This window comes from Athalia rosae, chromosome 3 (genome assembly GCF_917208135.1).
Source record: "Athalia rosae chromosome 3, iyAthRosa1.1, whole genome shotgun sequence".
Taxonomy (NCBI): domain Eukaryota; kingdom Metazoa; phylum Arthropoda; class Insecta; order Hymenoptera; family Athaliidae; genus Athalia; species Athalia rosae.
Window position 1 is genome coordinate 21,616,319 of NC_064028.1, and position 16,205 is coordinate 21,632,523.

The 16,205-nt window shown below is 40.9% G+C and overlaps 2 protein-coding genes across 2 annotated transcripts in view; one reads left to right on the forward strand and one right to left on the reverse strand.

Annotated features, from left to right (window-relative positions):
* LOC105689254 overlaps positions 1–16,205 on the reverse strand; it is a 39,407-nt gene that overhangs the window by 9,783 nt on the left and 13,419 nt on the right. The window contains exon 2 of the mRNA XM_012406161.3: positions 10,949–11,302. Coding sequence (XP_012261584.2) covers positions 10,949–10,965 — 17 coding nt within the window. The 5' untranslated portion in view covers positions 10,966–11,302. The remainder of the gene's footprint in view (positions 1–10,948; positions 11,303–16,205) is intronic.
* LOC105689827 lies at positions 12,769–15,776 on the forward strand. Its single transcript, XM_012407152.2, has 4 exons — positions 12,769–13,522; positions 13,599–13,871; positions 14,367–14,546; positions 14,629–15,776. The coding sequence occupies exons 1-4, from the start codon at positions 13,374–13,376 to the stop codon at positions 15,083–15,085; spliced, it is 1,059 nt and encodes a 352-aa protein (XP_012262575.2). The 5' UTR covers positions 12,769–13,373; the 3' UTR covers positions 15,086–15,776.

Genomic DNA, 16,205 nt, shown 5'->3' on the forward strand with positions numbered 1-16,205 from the left:
TCTCGACGGTTCGGGATGCTGCAGCTGGCCGGCCGGCTTAGGCTGCGGGGCAACGCCGACGTCCGGCGTTACGAGATCGCTGATCAATTCTCGGATCTGATCACCCGTGAATATCGTTTTTATAAGAGGAAACGAAGATAATGAATCGAGTGACCCGAGCTATGTACAATGGGCAATAGACGGGAGATCCTTATTCAGTAAATAGTGGTGATCGCGTACACAGACACCTCGGAGAATCTTCGTGGATACCGAGAGGATCGCGAACTGATACTTTTTATTACCAGCCGGCACTCCGTAACCTTACGGACATCGGAGTGTCGTCGGAATTGGTTTTTTTTTTTTTTCTTTGCCTATAATCTATCTACGGAGAGAAGGCAAAAAAAAAACAAAAAAAGAACGAGAAAATAAAATGAAAATATAAGGGAGGGGGGCGATCAGGTTACGGATGGGAAGAAAGAGAGAAAAAAAAAACATGTAGGATACAAGGGGGGAATTCTAGTCAAAGCTAATTGTTGATAGAATTATAGACAATGACGACAACTAATGATGAGATATATACCGATACTTCTGGAAAATCAATTTACGCTCTTGTACTATTTTTTCCTTTTTCCCCCCCTCACGCAGTCATTCGCCTTTAGAGTACAGAGAAAATTTACCGCTTCCGCACCTTCTACGGGAAACACAGCAATTTAAAATATGTACATTGAAACTGGAGTGAAAAACGAGACAAAAAAAAGTGCTGAAAGATGCGACGAAACAAGGCGAGATAAAAGTTTCTTTTTTTGATCCTCGTTAGTTTCGGAGGACGTCGAAGAATTTCGGAGACAACGTTTGGAAAGGTAGAAGGTTTTGGGTTCGCAGCATCCGAAATGTACGATGACAAGAGAAAAAAAAAAAACTTTTCACAGTCGCCCGAAGCCTAAAAAGTATTCTAACTGCAGTCTAATGGCACCGAGCGACCCCGACTCACTTCGCAGGATTCCTCGTATCCTCCTCCGCCGCCGTTCCCAAGGGATCAACGGAGTGCGTATAAATTCGTTACACTGCACAGTTAATGCCGAAGAGATCCGATATGACGTGACTTGCTCGATTACGTTACACGTACAGGGTGATTCAAAAGTAAAAGATAATTCGAGTCCTGAAACTAACTCGTTATCCCTACACGTCATCGTCTCATTCGCTCGAATCAAAGCGAAAAAATCGCCCCACGTTCGACGGGTATAAAATGGGGGATACATGTTCGTCGGAATTCCCGATGAATTCTTACCGCCCGTATCACGTGTGCGGTAAGCCGCGTGATGAAGGGGTATTTCTGGGTGGTTCAGAAATGAGGAGTAAAATTTTCCGCTACACGCGAATGCAAATAAACGGTCTGTACCTACGCCTCCCGCGGTACCCGATTACGCGATTCGTTATTCTACCGCAAGTCGAACAACGTTGCCTCGGGGATTACGCGGCGCGTTGCATCGGTGGAGAAATGGGAATCATATCGCGTATCGGGGATAGAAGCGCGGCGTTTACACGTCCTATCCGTCTTATTCCCGTAACGTGTAACGTGTAACGTAACGCGAGCGATAGATCGCGTTTCCGATTAGCGGTCTGGACGTTCACCGTGCTCTTTTACACACGATTCAGCGCCGTACGTTTCATTTACGTCCTGGCCCATAGCCGTGCACACATTATACCTGTGCACTAAATGCGTAATCGATTCCCATAATTTCATCCGCGACGACTCCCCGATCCTCTTACGATCCGCTCCCGCTTCGCCCCCCCCCCGACGCGTTTCCTCTGCCTATGCGCGTGATGCGCTTCGGCCAATCTTCCGGTACTGTACGCACATTACACGGGAATAGAACCACCTCGCCTGGTGTCCGTAATTTTTTTTTTTTTTTTCTTTTTGTTTTTTTGTTTTTTCCTCTTCTTCTTCTGCTTTCTCGTTCTTCGCGAACGTATCCGACTTAGGTACACCGTAACCGGTTACCCATAAAATTATAATATCTATATGGAAAATAGTTAACACACGCAGAAAATTACGAGACATAAGTGTACGCGACGTACCGCGCGAACGAACGAGTCGCGGCGTTTCCTTCTCTCTTCTTTCTCTCGTCCTCTTTCGACTCGATAATTACCCGCGTGTAAATTCCCTTTTTCGTTTTCTTTCGATCGCGTCAGCTGCCGGGGGGAATCTCCTCTTATCCGTCCATTTTGTGAGGTGGATACAGTTGACTAATTCTTTCGATAAAACGAGTTATTTCCAAGAAGGAGATGAAGATGCAGCGCGTTCGATTATGCGATGCTTTTTTTTCCCCCCTCCCCCCCCCCCATTTTTTTTTTCGCGTTCCTAGGCCTCGTAGGGTATAGGGGAGGTAGGATAATAGACGCCGCGTACAGCTAGGTGCGTGGTACACCTATGTGCACGTGAGGGATCCGTGGAGTGCGGATCACTTTTCTCCCCGGTGCGACTGCAGTTCGTAGAGAGAGAGGAGACTTGTATCGAAGAGCGGCTCGCTCTTCTCTCAACTTGGTCATCGGTAGGTATACATATATATATATGATACGGCGAACGTGGAGAGTTTCGTTTTCCGCGCTCTTCGTTCCAGGATTCCAATTAACGTGGTCGTTGTCTGCCTCGTCTTCGTCTTTATCCGGTAAAAGAGGAACACGGACGTTAGGTAGGTACACACTTCTAGTAATTGGCGAGTAATTGAAATTGGCTACATTACCGAGGTAATTCCTCTCATTCATCCGTCTAAATACTTTTCTATATCCACGCCATTATATACGTTAACTTCGTACGGATTATATACCCCCGTACGTGGCATTGCATCCATTATACACAGACGGACGCGAACTGCGTCGAATTAAGATTGCAAAATTTCTCTATACCGTAGCCGCTGTAATTAGGTGAATCTGCCATACCTTTTATTATTCTTCTTCTTCTTTTTTTTTTTTTCTCTACTCGCGCGCGATTATCCCCTCGTATGTACGGCGAAGTATAGCGATACCGGTGGAAGAAGAGAGCTCGAAAAATTGGTTTCATTTTTCATCTCTTCTTAACAACGAACGATATCCGAGTGATCGAAATGGGAGTCCAGTCGCCTTTTGGAACACGTGTAAGTAAGTCGCAGCTGTCTGCCCGGTATGTGGATAAGAAAATTCTCTCCGCGATAGATAACTGCGCATTTCACTGTACGCTTATATGTATGTATAGGATGCACATAGTGGTGCAGCGCAGCATCCCATCCCATCCCGTCCCATACCATCCCATCGTTGGCCTTAGACCTCCACTGTTGCACTGCTTGGTGTTTATAAGCCGATGTAGTTCTGCATAACGGTGAATTCACAGACCATTGCATATAGTAGGTATGGGTTAGACTTAATACCGGTATGCAACTTGCCCTCAAACCCACGCTTCATTATGGGTATGCGTCTTTTTATTTGTCCTTTCCGACTAGATTCTCCCATCTTGTTGTTGTTTGTTTTTATTGTTTTTAGTTTCTAGTTTTTCAATTATAACTGCCTACGAGTGCGAGCTGTTCCGGAATTTTCCGAAGTTGCGGGCTGAGAATGGAAATATGATAAAAAGAATTTTTTTGTTCCCTCTCCAGTTTATACAGATATCACAAGTTGACGAATAATCAACGGAGTCTAATTGGATAATTAGACGAATAACGCGACGGCTCGTTTGTAGGCGATTTCGACAACGTGTACGGGCATATATGAGTATAATATTACCGTAATATGGTTCTTTTATTTTTCTATTTTTTATAGCTCGACTATTTCGTGAAGCAGAGTGAAGTGGATACGGTTATGCAACGCGACTTTCTTCATCTTCCCAGAAAATCTTCTTCTTCTTCTTCGTTTGGTCCACGGGACACTAAGGTATTACGCATGTATAGGTACGACTCTACGCGTTGATTACAAAATTCAGGCAATTAAGATTTTCATTTTTATAATATAATTACACACACATATTCTTAACCCGTGTATAATCTCGAATATCATACATACCTCTGTTTGTTCAACACATCAGATAATAGACGCATGTCCAAGTTGCATTGTATACCAATTATGTGATATACATATATATTTTCAACATGGCGAAGCGCTAATTATTGTAAAACGGATACAACTGATCAGAAAAAGGGGGAAATAAACGTGTACGTACGTACCTATATTATATGGCCCTTTGTACGCATATACATGAATGTACGTACCTTTTCCCATAAATTATCGTGCACAGTAAAAGTCGTTGTACTTGTGGGTATTTAAAAATGCGGGACACGTCTCCACATGTAACGTCGGAGATTCTAAAGATTCTTGAAGATCCAATGATCGCTACGCACCGTTCCCTACGGATAACCTGCAACCTACAACCTACAACCTGCACGCCAGAGACTCGCAAAACTTTACTTGAAAATTAAGTATCTGTATACATAATTACCATAAAACTAATATGAGCAACGACAACTATTCTCCCTTTTCATCCCAACTACCCTCTCTCTCTCTCTTTATTTTCCTCTGCTCAACCTCGTCCACTCGCAAGGTTCGTGATGATTGAGATGAAGATGGAATCGGAAAAAAAGAAATTGAGATAAAGAAAATAAAAAAAACATGTTCCAAAGAAATAACGTACAGTGTGGCAGACTGAGAGGAAAAATATGAGAAAATAAAATACCCAAGAAACGAGGAGGGAATAAAAAGAACAATATAATCGCGGAGGTATACTATCTTGACGAGGTGTATTGTTATGTAAGGATATAAAATATAACCGCGATGCGCACGTGATGATCGGAAATTTTATATAAATTGAACCTGCGGCAGGTGTGTATTTTACCTGTATATTTCTGGGGAAGGGTTTATGTGTGTGGGTTCCTATAAGGAAGTGTCGGATATCACGCTGCGCGATATCTGAATTGTTTTTGTTAACGCAACATAAGAGAGTCAGGCAATTACGGACAATTAGTTGGCGGTAATTGAACCTGATGCGCTCTCAAGGGTGACTAAAATGATTCGAAGAATGCTGGAAGTTGGTAACGGCTATGAATAGGGAGCGGAGAACTTTGTTCTCTTTTAAAAATGTCGACTATAAATACGCTCTTCTTCGCTACAGATGAAGCATAATACATCCACTATTTCGATCAATAATCCAGTGGAAAAAAATCATTTGTAAAATCGTGTCGAAAATAAAAAATAGAAAATTGAAAATACGATTCACTAAGATCAAAGATAAAACAAATTTTCTAATCACCCTGCCCTAGAAGGAAAACCATAAGGTAACTTCCATGTTATTTATCAACCTGAAAAAAAAAAACAGAATTCTATTTGAGCAAAAAAACTTGGAAGTTACACCGATTACCCTGGAGCTTATTTCGCGAGCTCTTCGTATTTTGAATCACGCGTACAACGAATCACCGTAGAGCGACGTCTCTCGTTTGTTTCTCGACGAATCAGTTAACGCCAATGAAAGCGTTGCGCGGGTACGGCGCGCGATAGTTTGAAAAATTGAAATCAGATTAGGCCGACGAACGACACGTTCGAAGCAGAAGTAGTGCGGCAGATATTATAGAAATCTAAGTAAGCGTCCGTAACAAATTACAGCTAGGTGATCGGTCTCCGCGGGATGATACGCTTGACAGTAATTGCGCGGGGGCCGATTTACTATAAGCCGGACGATTTATTGCGCGCGTTCGCATATAAGATGCGCGCTGAGCGATCCGTCTCGCTTGTTTTATTTTCATCGACCGCAGTGCGGACAGAGAATATACACGTCTCTGGATACGGATGCGCGTATACCATTTAATAGGGAGGTAGGTAGCATCGAACTCAACCCAACCTGAGGTCGAGCCAGGCTGTATCCTAAGCGTCGAAAGAGAGGCGATATCTTCGCATTCGTTTCGTGCGGCGGGAGAATCGGCGGAAAAAAAGGAGGGATTCGAAAAAGGGTAGGAAAAAGGAATAGAGAGAAACGAAATGGAATAAAATCGAGGAGATGAAATCCGCGTCGCATAATCGCCTCGTCTTTTTCATGCACACAGGGAGAGAGAGAGAAGCAGAGGACTGAGTGAAAATAGGATCGACTCTGTAAGGACGATGCGAAAAGCGGAGGATCCGGATAGTCGCGAGACGACCGCGCCGTGCGCGGTTATAGGTACTGCATGTCATTGCAAATTGCGAGACAGTGACTTATCGATCTTGAGAAACACGAATAGGCTGAGGCTAAGGGCAGAGATCCGTAGGTACGCTGGCGCACCAACCGTAAGGCGAACTTCGAAGAGATGGGTGCGCGCGAGGGAAATTTCGCGCGGTCGCGCGCGATTCCAGCAAGAGCGAAATAATTAATTAAAATGTACCGACGTTGCGTACGTCTGGATTCAAACATCGCATCGTCGATTGCCTACAATTCGAGGAAACAGCTGCAACTTATAAGAAATTTCAATTTGCATTTACAAAAACGTTATTTCCAGATGGTATAAGTTTTTTTTTATTTTTTACGATAAGAGGATTGTGGATTATTCTTTGAAAGTTTGTCAATTTTCGCGACGATCTTTTACGTACACATCGCCATAGATTATATTAAAATTTGTCTCAGACGTAAACGTGTTGTATAATTTCATTGTTACGTTCTTATACCGAGCTCAGACATTTTTAAGTATAAAGTAAACGAAAACGAGGAACGAAATTTAATCCCCGCTAATGAAAAGAAAAAATAAGCTGTTTAATAATCTCCCCCCCCATCGCTACAGCACATAATATACCTACTTCTAGTTATATACGCGTGCATTTCACAGCATCTGCCTCGAAATCTAGTAAAATATAAACTCTTGGAATAATTCCCCCCTAGCAGAACGTATACTATATACCTTCTGTAGAATATAGAGTTGATGAAAACTTTATAATCACCCTTTACATAAAACTCGGAGCTATACGAATTTCAGAGATCCACATAGGTATACGTATATGCGTACGTACCGTACGTACATATGTATCTTCCAATGAACGTACATAACTCGGGGTGGGCGTAAGTATGCATGCGTATATACATATATGAGTCGATGGGGTCGCCTCGGATCGAACGCTATTAAAGTAAGGGGGAACAAGAAAAACGTCTACAGGCGCACGCGACGAACGAATGCCGAATGCTTATTTATTTCGATCATTCGAGAGCCTTTGCGGGGCCCCACGTGCGACAGCAAACGCAGGAACTTCGGGATCAAAGAGAACTTATATCTGTCGAGTAAATATGCGGGAATTACATACGCCGTACGTAAGCATGTGTACATACAAGAGGATTTCCATGTTAACTAGACACAACTATGATTAATAATCAGACTCGCAGGAAGAGCGGTCCGCATGTTCGACATTTCTTCCCCCCGCGCGATCTGATTTTCGATTCTCAATTTTTCCTCTTCTTTTTTCGCGGTCGTTCGGCGATTCTTTTGATCGCAAAAGAAAAAAAAAGAAAGAAAGAATTTCTTTTTTTCGTATACCGTACATCAGTGCGTATGCGCGTACGGTGATTTTGCCGACGAATTTATTGCCGCGGTGCAAGGAAATTCATCGTGCAACAGACGCAGATAATCCTGCCTCGTATATTTCCGGTCGTAAAAAGTTCGACCATCATCATATGTACCGCACGGTTCTACATTACGTATTACGATACGCGGATGATATATCACGGGCCATAACGCGACTTCCGTTTTCTAAGCTGCAATTTCACCCCGGAAAGTAATGTGTAAGGTATATAATTTATCACTATCGGCCGGGGACAGCATACAGGTACAATAAATATACAGATATGGTTGATACCGTATTACATAGAAATGTAGAAAACAATGTACATGTCCAAAATGTCGTCTGCATGGCGCATATTATTATTACAATTATTGTCGGTATAATGGGGTATGTTTGACGAATCGGAAATTAATCCAATGTAGAGTTTTTTTTTTTTGCTTTTCAAAGAGCACCTTAAGAATGTTTCCGTTTAATGTAGTTTCTTTTATAACGATCACCTATTCAAGCTGCATACTATAAAGAGATGCACTTGACCCTGTCGTTATATAAATCGACTATACGTGTATATATTTTTTTATGTACACAATAATAAATTATCTACAGTCTGCGATGTATTATATGTATTATACCGCAGTGGTACAGGTAGTAGTATGCGGTGAGCAGTTAATACGCACGGTGTCTCCCTTTTATTTCTTTTTACTTTCGTCCCCCTGCGCAGTTTCGTTTTGTCCCGTTTTCTTTTTTCTTACTTATTTTTTTTATTTTATTTTATTTTTTTCTTTTCTTTATTTCAATACCTACACATTTTTCTGACATTTTTCCCTGTTTTCTTTACGTTTATTTTTTTCTCCCTTTTCCAGCCCCTCCCCACCGCGTGTATGAAAGTCCTTAACCCCGTAGGGAATCCATGACTAACGCACTAGACACCCAGCGGGCAGGGTCGGTATTTATTACAAATACGTGTATGTGTAAAAAAAATACATATGAGCACACACGCACGGTATGTGTAACGTCATCTTTCAGACGCGCGTTCCGCGCTGCTCCAGCTCGTCATTCCTACGGGAAGATGAGTGCGATTATCCGGAATCCCGTAGGCGTGGCGTGCCCGTATACCTAACTTGACCTCAGGTGTGTATCCTCGGTTTTTGCATCACGCGATCGACTGGCCGAAAAATTTTTTAGCGAGCGCGACGCGGCGGTAAGAATTTTTTTTCATCGTTCACGGGGATGATATGTGCGCCGAATTAATTTCACGATCTGCACCAAATCCCATTTTTTTTTTTTAATTTCTCAACGATAATAATGATTTTGACAATGACGACGACGACGATGATCTCAATTAGGCGCAACGGTACAGCTAAATTTGCGACGACACGATCACGATCATCATCATCATCGTTATGTCGCGCAGTATATTTAAAAGGATACGTCGATGGTCAATATTTTCGAATTTATTCTCTCATTTTTTTTTGCCAATTTTTCGGGCTAACAAGTCCTTCTGCTCTTTACATCCCTCTCAATATAGAGCAGATGAAAAGAGGTAAAAAATCCTGAAATTTTACGATGGCTATATTTTATTCGCCGCTGCACACACGCAGTAGCTTCGCATATCCTATTCCGACATCTCTGCACCGCAGTCGCGAAACGCTCGTCCGTGCGACATGGGTGCATGTATATTGCAAAATATGTACATAGAAATGTATGTACCTATTTATAATATTATATACGTTCGGCAAGGATACCACCACTTTACACACTTTGTATGAAATATAATACGCGCCTCCCATAACTCATGGGTATTTAATGGGCTGTGGGGCAGCACCAACAGGAGCAAGAGGACCAAAAGAACCACGAGATGTAGCGGGAGGACGAGGAACGTGAAGAAAACAAAAAAAAAAAAAAAAAGAGAGAAAAATTTTCTTTGCGCGGGCAGAATATGAGGATATATTATGCGCGCGGTGTAAGTATAATGCCTAGCGCATGTACGGATATTTTTTTAGAAACGAATCCATTCGTACGGACGTAAGAGAAAAATTGAAGCCGGAAGGATCCCGAGGATCTTCTTCGTTTGTTTTCGATCTTCGTTCGATTTTTCTCATGTTTGAATGGGACAGGTCGGTCGGGACGGAAAAATTGATTGGAAATTCGAAAAGTAAGGGTTACGCCCATCTTCTTGTTAGGCCTCGATATATGGCACATTCTGCTCACATAAATATTATCGAGTGAATTCATTTTCAGAACGCGTGGGTCGACCCCTTTAGACCTACGTACTTAATGGACGGAGAAACGCATTAAAAATATACATAAATAAATCCTTAGGTACTGCAGGCTGAAAAATATCATACAATTACGACTCGTTACGCCTAATATTTGCACTTCAAATAAAGTACATGACCTGCACTTTATGGCTTTCCGCATGAACGTTCTTTTTCCTTTTTTCTCTTTTGAATTTGAATTATCCACGCTGCGGATGTATAGAAAGTAAAGGATCGAAAAATCAAGGGTAATATTTGCGGACTTATCTTGCAAACGCAGGGCATGGTCCACAGGTTTCGCGGGTTTGATCATTTTTTAGAATCTCAAGTTGAAATTTTGTTTTTTCTCTCTCTTCAATTTCGACGATTTAAACGGCAGCGCGAAGGGATCGGAATTTGAATAAATGAGGGCCAGACGGAGAAAAAAGAATTGAAAAGAAAAATAAATAAAATAAAACGCACGGGCGACATCTGGGTCCAATTTTTTATGGGATCAAAGTGTCAGGAAGTAAATCCACCCTCACAAATCATGTAAATTGATCTGACGAATTTTAAATTGAATGAAAATAAGGCACGCCCTGACGCAGCGGCATTTATGTAGCGTAGGTACAGTAAATGATTGTTTATCCGGTCGTTGATAAAAAAAGAAAAAGAATTAAGCAAACGAGATGAAAAAATAAAATTGAACAAACTACATATTACAATATTTTGTTACAACAAATATAAAAATAATAATCACGATAAAGATGAAACCTATGTGGATGAGCAAATATTTGCACTCGCTTGTTCATAGAGTTTGTTTTCTTAGTATTTCAGATTGATGAAAAAGTTAAATATTTGCCCGGGAAAAACGTAGATTTAATTGTACAGTACGATACGTAACAAAAAAAAAATTCCTTTTTTATGTTTGCTTTGCACCAGCTTAGTCAACTTGTTTCGACTGACGAAGCGGGAATTTTGTCTAAGGAATTTAGTTATTATCAGTCAACGTCCTGAAACTTGACGGTTTTTTTCCTTTTTTGAATTTTAACCGATTCCAAAATTTGAATTAGGTACATAAATATTCTACTCATACAAAACAGAGGACGTAACGTAAAAATTTATGAACAGTTATCATTGCTGTAAGAAGTAGAAGAAATTTTTCAAAAAAAAACATCAAATTTTTGAGTACTGCTCACCTTATGCTCCTGCACATCCTGTCGGTTGTGAATTATGACGAATAATGTATAGCAACGTTAATAAATTTAAGGCGAAAAGTTGCACTCGTTTCTTTCCTCTTGTTTCGATTTTGAAAACACGTATAGGTGAAATTCGAAATTAAATACGAGGATGAGGGACGCCCTACGTCCAATCTGAACTAACGCGCGCTAAAGACTGACCCCCCTGCGTTACGGACCTGGTAGGTATTAAACGGATGCGCCCGAACTATTCCGGAACTTTCCGAAACCTGCAACTTTAAATCGGATTGCTGCACGCCCGCGGCACATCATCCTTTTACCGCACTTGATGACCTGACGACGACATTTCCGGTCCTGAAAAGAGGCGAAAAATAAATAAAATTAATAGATAAATAATGAGGGACGAATGAAACACCACTCCGTGTTATAATATTTCAATTTATCTTTCGCGCGACTTTATCCCATTATCACAATTCGAAAGAACACACTGTTCTTTATTTTACAGTTTTCTGTACCGTCGATGAATCGTTTTTTATTGTTTCCAAGATTATCTTTAACGATTGATTTGTATCTGTTATACCTACTCGAAAGTATAACGGTATGGGAATAATAGAAAATCCTATGGGAATCAGTCCCTATCAAAATGCCGGTAATCAACTTTTCATTTGATCGCAGTTTAGATTCTTTCTCGTTTGCTATTATTATTCACTTGATTTTTTTCCTTTTGGTAGATGATTCTCATTTTTATTTACGAGCGCTGTGTACTTCTGATCATCGGGTAACTGTACACGGTTAATAGAGGATCGATAAGTACAGGCCTTGCATTGTCTCCTGACGTATGCATGGTTAATTAAAAATCGTTTTCTATCAAACGATCAGACGTCCGCTGTACGTGGTGCGATTCAGACAATTATATTGTGAAGGTAGCATTTATGGGATATTGATTATATAGAGTGACAATTTTTCCTCTTTTTCTACTCTGTAATCCAAGTGCGGAAACTCACCTCTGGACTTACTTGCTTTTACCGTTTGAATAAGTTTTCTCTATTTTTTTGTCCAGAGGTCAAAAAGCTGTCCTCTGGATTGTTTTTCGAGTTCAGTCAGTGCTAGAAATCGGAATTATGACCTGCGAACACGTGACCAAACGTGACACCCAAGACTCACGAGTTAACAGACGCGTGAATTATTGGAAAACCGAAGTATACGGGGTGGTTCGAATGCTCAGGATTGCATTTCAAGGGGGCTTCGAACTGAAAACTCCGATATGGCGGCGTTCGAAGGCTGAAAAAAAATTGTGGCCCAAAATCTAATATACAAAATGCTGTCTGGAATGAACGAACAAAGGGAATCGCGATGTGCAGATATTGAAAAAATTGAGAATTCATTTTAATGAGCAATTTTTGGTTTCACAAACTGCTGATGCTTTCTGGTAAATATTAATGTCTGAGCGGCATATTGAGGCCTTTAACATTTTTTTAAAGAAGTTTCATCCCCGATTAGAATATTTGGGATCACCCTGTACATCACATCTACCCATGATACGTGTTTCACCGTATAAAATTCGAGAGGGTCCGTGGGCGCTCGTGCGAATGCACATTATTACAGTGACTGATAAAGGTATCTGAGCAGCAGGTTTTTCATTCTCTGCAACGAGCAATTTTGTAAACGTATACATATATACAGGGTATCGATGGTGGAGATGATTTTCCTCTATACAGGGTGGCTAGATATTGTCCAATTTGAAAATTGTGTTAGCTAAAGTTAACCACGTTCAGCAATCCTGTTAAACTTTTATTTGTTCAAAGCTAACTATACAGGAATGTAGATTCAGTCCCTCATTTTTCGATTTGTTTCCAACTTATTTGATATGGCGAGAATCAAGAAAAAATGCTTCAGAATTCCTTCAAAATTTCCACAAATAAAAATATGAGAACAAGCAGGTTTTACTGATGTTTCAAAAATTCTAGTCAGTTTTTTCGTTCGCTGGACACCCAGTATATTTGTGCGTGTACGTAACGTGTAAAGATGATGAAGGCGTGAGACGCTTACGCGTGAATGCACTTTAGAATTGCGTGCGACCAACTTCGTATAAGTATAACGAACTTACTCACAGATACCTAGGCATTATTTTGCTTTGCTTTGTAAGTTGCTGCAGCGTAGAAAGTTTTTAAAAAAATTAAAAATTAGCTGCAGAAAGTTGACAGTATGCGTGAATGGAAAATAAATTTTTCCGCGTTTCATTTGCCTCTGCGGTATATCTTATCGATTGAGAAATAAAAAACAGACGAATGTGGATAAAATCACGTTTGATCGACGACCCCGAAATTATGAAGTAACCTAGTAATTTGAAATTTTTTAAAACGCCCCCAGGAATCACGGTTGTAAATTTTGTAAAGTAGTTCTGATCTATACCATTCTGAAAAAAATGCAGCAGGAAACGAAGAGAAAAAAAATTAAGTCCAAAAAAATAACGAGTCTTGATGAGAAGCAGAGCAGAAATTCGATCAGATCCGATAACCTGCACGTCGCTTTGACGCCTTCTACTTTCCGAAAATTCCAAACTTCTGATTCTAGGTTGGTGCGAGATTGAGCCCTTTTCGCGAACAAGTTAAATCGAACTTATCGAATCAACTTTGTTCGGATTAAATAGGCCTTCGACCGCGAAGTCCGCGAGATCGGTAGTGGTGGCGAAAGAGAAGAATAAAAAATTCATGGAAAACCGGAAATTCGGTATCTCTTCGACGCCGCCTTCCGATTATGTCCCGAAGAACGTGGCAGTTCATTTTACAAGTTTTTATGAAAATCAGGATCGTCGGATCGGTGGTTCACTGCCGCATAGCGCCGATGAAAAACAGACTGGACTGGTAGACGCGAAGATAAATTCTCCGCCGAAAATGGAATTCACAAGACAGATGGTTTACAGGTAAGAAATTTGTAGAACTAATGGCGCCAGCCGATTTCGCAACAGTCGGAAGTGATCGACGAGGATTCCTCACCTTCCTTCGCGTAACCACGTGGTAAAAATAAATACATTTTACACCAAGGACGGGGACGAAACGTCGCAACTCATACCCCACATATTTATAAATCCACTTCTTTTTCAACGAATTGCGAACACGCCATTATATTTAATCTCAAGTATAACAGAGCGCGGTAATTAGTGCAGGGCTAATTAAGACGTTACGGTGGAAATACCGAGCAATAAACGACGATTGCGTCTTGTACGACATATATGTATATGTATACTTGGTACTCGACTCGACACGCGGAGAAGAATCCCGCCATTTTATAATGATAATCAACTTCTAATCACCTAGTTTAGCGCTAAAGGGCGATAGCTTGTTTAATTTTTTATTACAATTTTTTCTTTGGTCTTAATCGTTTCGTACATGCAACGTGAAACCGGTCTTATTTTAAGGCTCGAAAATTCCGCCGGTACGGAAAATTACGGAAAACAGGTATCGGCGCTTTTGGACGACACTGTGGAGTCTCCGGATTTTGACTTAAAGTTACCGCCGATCGACAATTGCGCACCAAATTTCGGAAAAGCTAACGACGTTTCCTACCCTCTGTGGTACAAGGATCCCAACAAGATGCCGTGCGTACAAATTAAGCTCATATTATCTCAACGAACGAAAGCGTTTACTGAGGAGATTCAAATCACCTTGCTCAATTTTTAGACAAATTTCGTCCGAGCAATTTCGAGAATTGAAGGTGAGGTACCAAGAAGTGAATAAAAAGAGATTTGAAAACCCGGAAGTTCGAAATTACGACTCTAGTTCGGAAACGAAATCTGAAGTCGAATCAACCGAAGCTGAAAACGACTCTTCCGACGATGAAAACAATTCTAGCAACAATTCTTATAGCACAGATATGATGGAAAACAAAGAATTAAAAAGATCCCTCGAAGATCTCGTTGAAGATTCAATTTCAAAAACGAACTGCACCTCTATCTCATCTTCGCCAAGTACGTGCGAAACGGAAACCGACGAAGAAGTAAAGGAAGAAGATTCGATCAGCTGGGAAACATCCGACGACGAAGATTCCAAAGTCAAACCCAAGGTCTCCCGTGCGATTCCCACCGCAAAATTGAACAAGGAATTAATCGCCCGTTCCAGGATCCCCGTCAAACTTTGACGACCGATTTTCCAGCCCAAATATTTCGGGATGAATAATTTCGACTCTTCAAATTCTTGAATTGTAAAACAGAAATTATCCTCCGCATCGCGATCGCGTCGAAATTCAACATCAAATACGTCAATACCAACTATTCTTTCGACGCCGATCGGACCCCAAGGGGTCGTAGAAGCGGTCGAACAAGATTTCAGCCGATGACGCGACGACGACCTGCAGTTCGACTCGGCCCGGACGTTTGACGGCGTTTTTAATCAGATGTAACAGCTGATATTTTCAAATAATCTTTCTCAGCTACTGCAGAAGATATTAAAGTTACGGTATATTAAATACCCGCGGGCCGTTGAACGCCTCCAATTAATTCACCTCTCGAATAATAATTGAAATAACGAACGCTCCGCAGCTATTTCGCATTAATTAAGATCAACTGTTAATTCTTCGTATGTGCTGTACCATGTTACGTATACAGATATGGGTGAGTATGGACGAACAACATTGATTTTCGGTTCTCCATTTCGCGTCCATGATATAATTCGTTGAAATATACTTGGCGCTTGTACTCTACCGAGTCTATTAATAAATGCAACAAAAACTGTTTCCTAATTTTTCCGACCGCTATGTTTTCAGTCTTTTTCGATTTTTCTTTTTTCTGCTATACGATGGTGTCAGCCACCTGTACAAATTGTAAATCTACGGGACACGAAACGAGGAAATTGCAAAAACAGCTGCATTGTCCCGTAAAGAGTGAAGATTTACGTCCTGCTCAGGGATGCGTTCAAAGCGAGACCGTAATCTAGTTAATTTCAAATCCAGCGCACGAACGTTAATTAAATTTTGCGATAAACATTAACCGTTCGTTACCGGCTGCATTATTATAGACCCTAAATTAATTTTTCGATACACACAAGTGGCTTTTTTTTTATCGCTAAACAAGAAGTGAAAAATGAACATTATTCACCGCACATTTAAATTTTCTACGAGTTTTATTTGTTGACCCTAAATAACGGTTGCCATCGGCTTCTTTTTCTGCGCGTAGATTAAATTTTCACAATCTTCTATTTCTGCATAAACCGATCACAGTTTATCGTAAATAGGTAATTAATTCAATGTGGCGTAAGTATAA

Bases quoted from the DNA above. Each gene is read 5' to 3' on its own strand.
- LOC105689827 (XM_012407152.2), top strand. From the start codon at position 13,374: ATGCAGCAGGAAACGAAGAGAAAAAAAATTAAGTCCAAAAAAATAACG. The intron at 13,872-14,366 runs GTAAGAAATTTG...TCTTATTTTAAG, and splicing joins ACAAGACAGATGGTTTACAG to GCTCGAAAATTCCGCCGGTA. The intron at 14,547-14,628 runs GTGCGTACAAAT...CTCAATTTTTAG, and splicing joins AAGGATCCCAACAAGATGCC to ACAAATTTCGTCCGAGCAAT.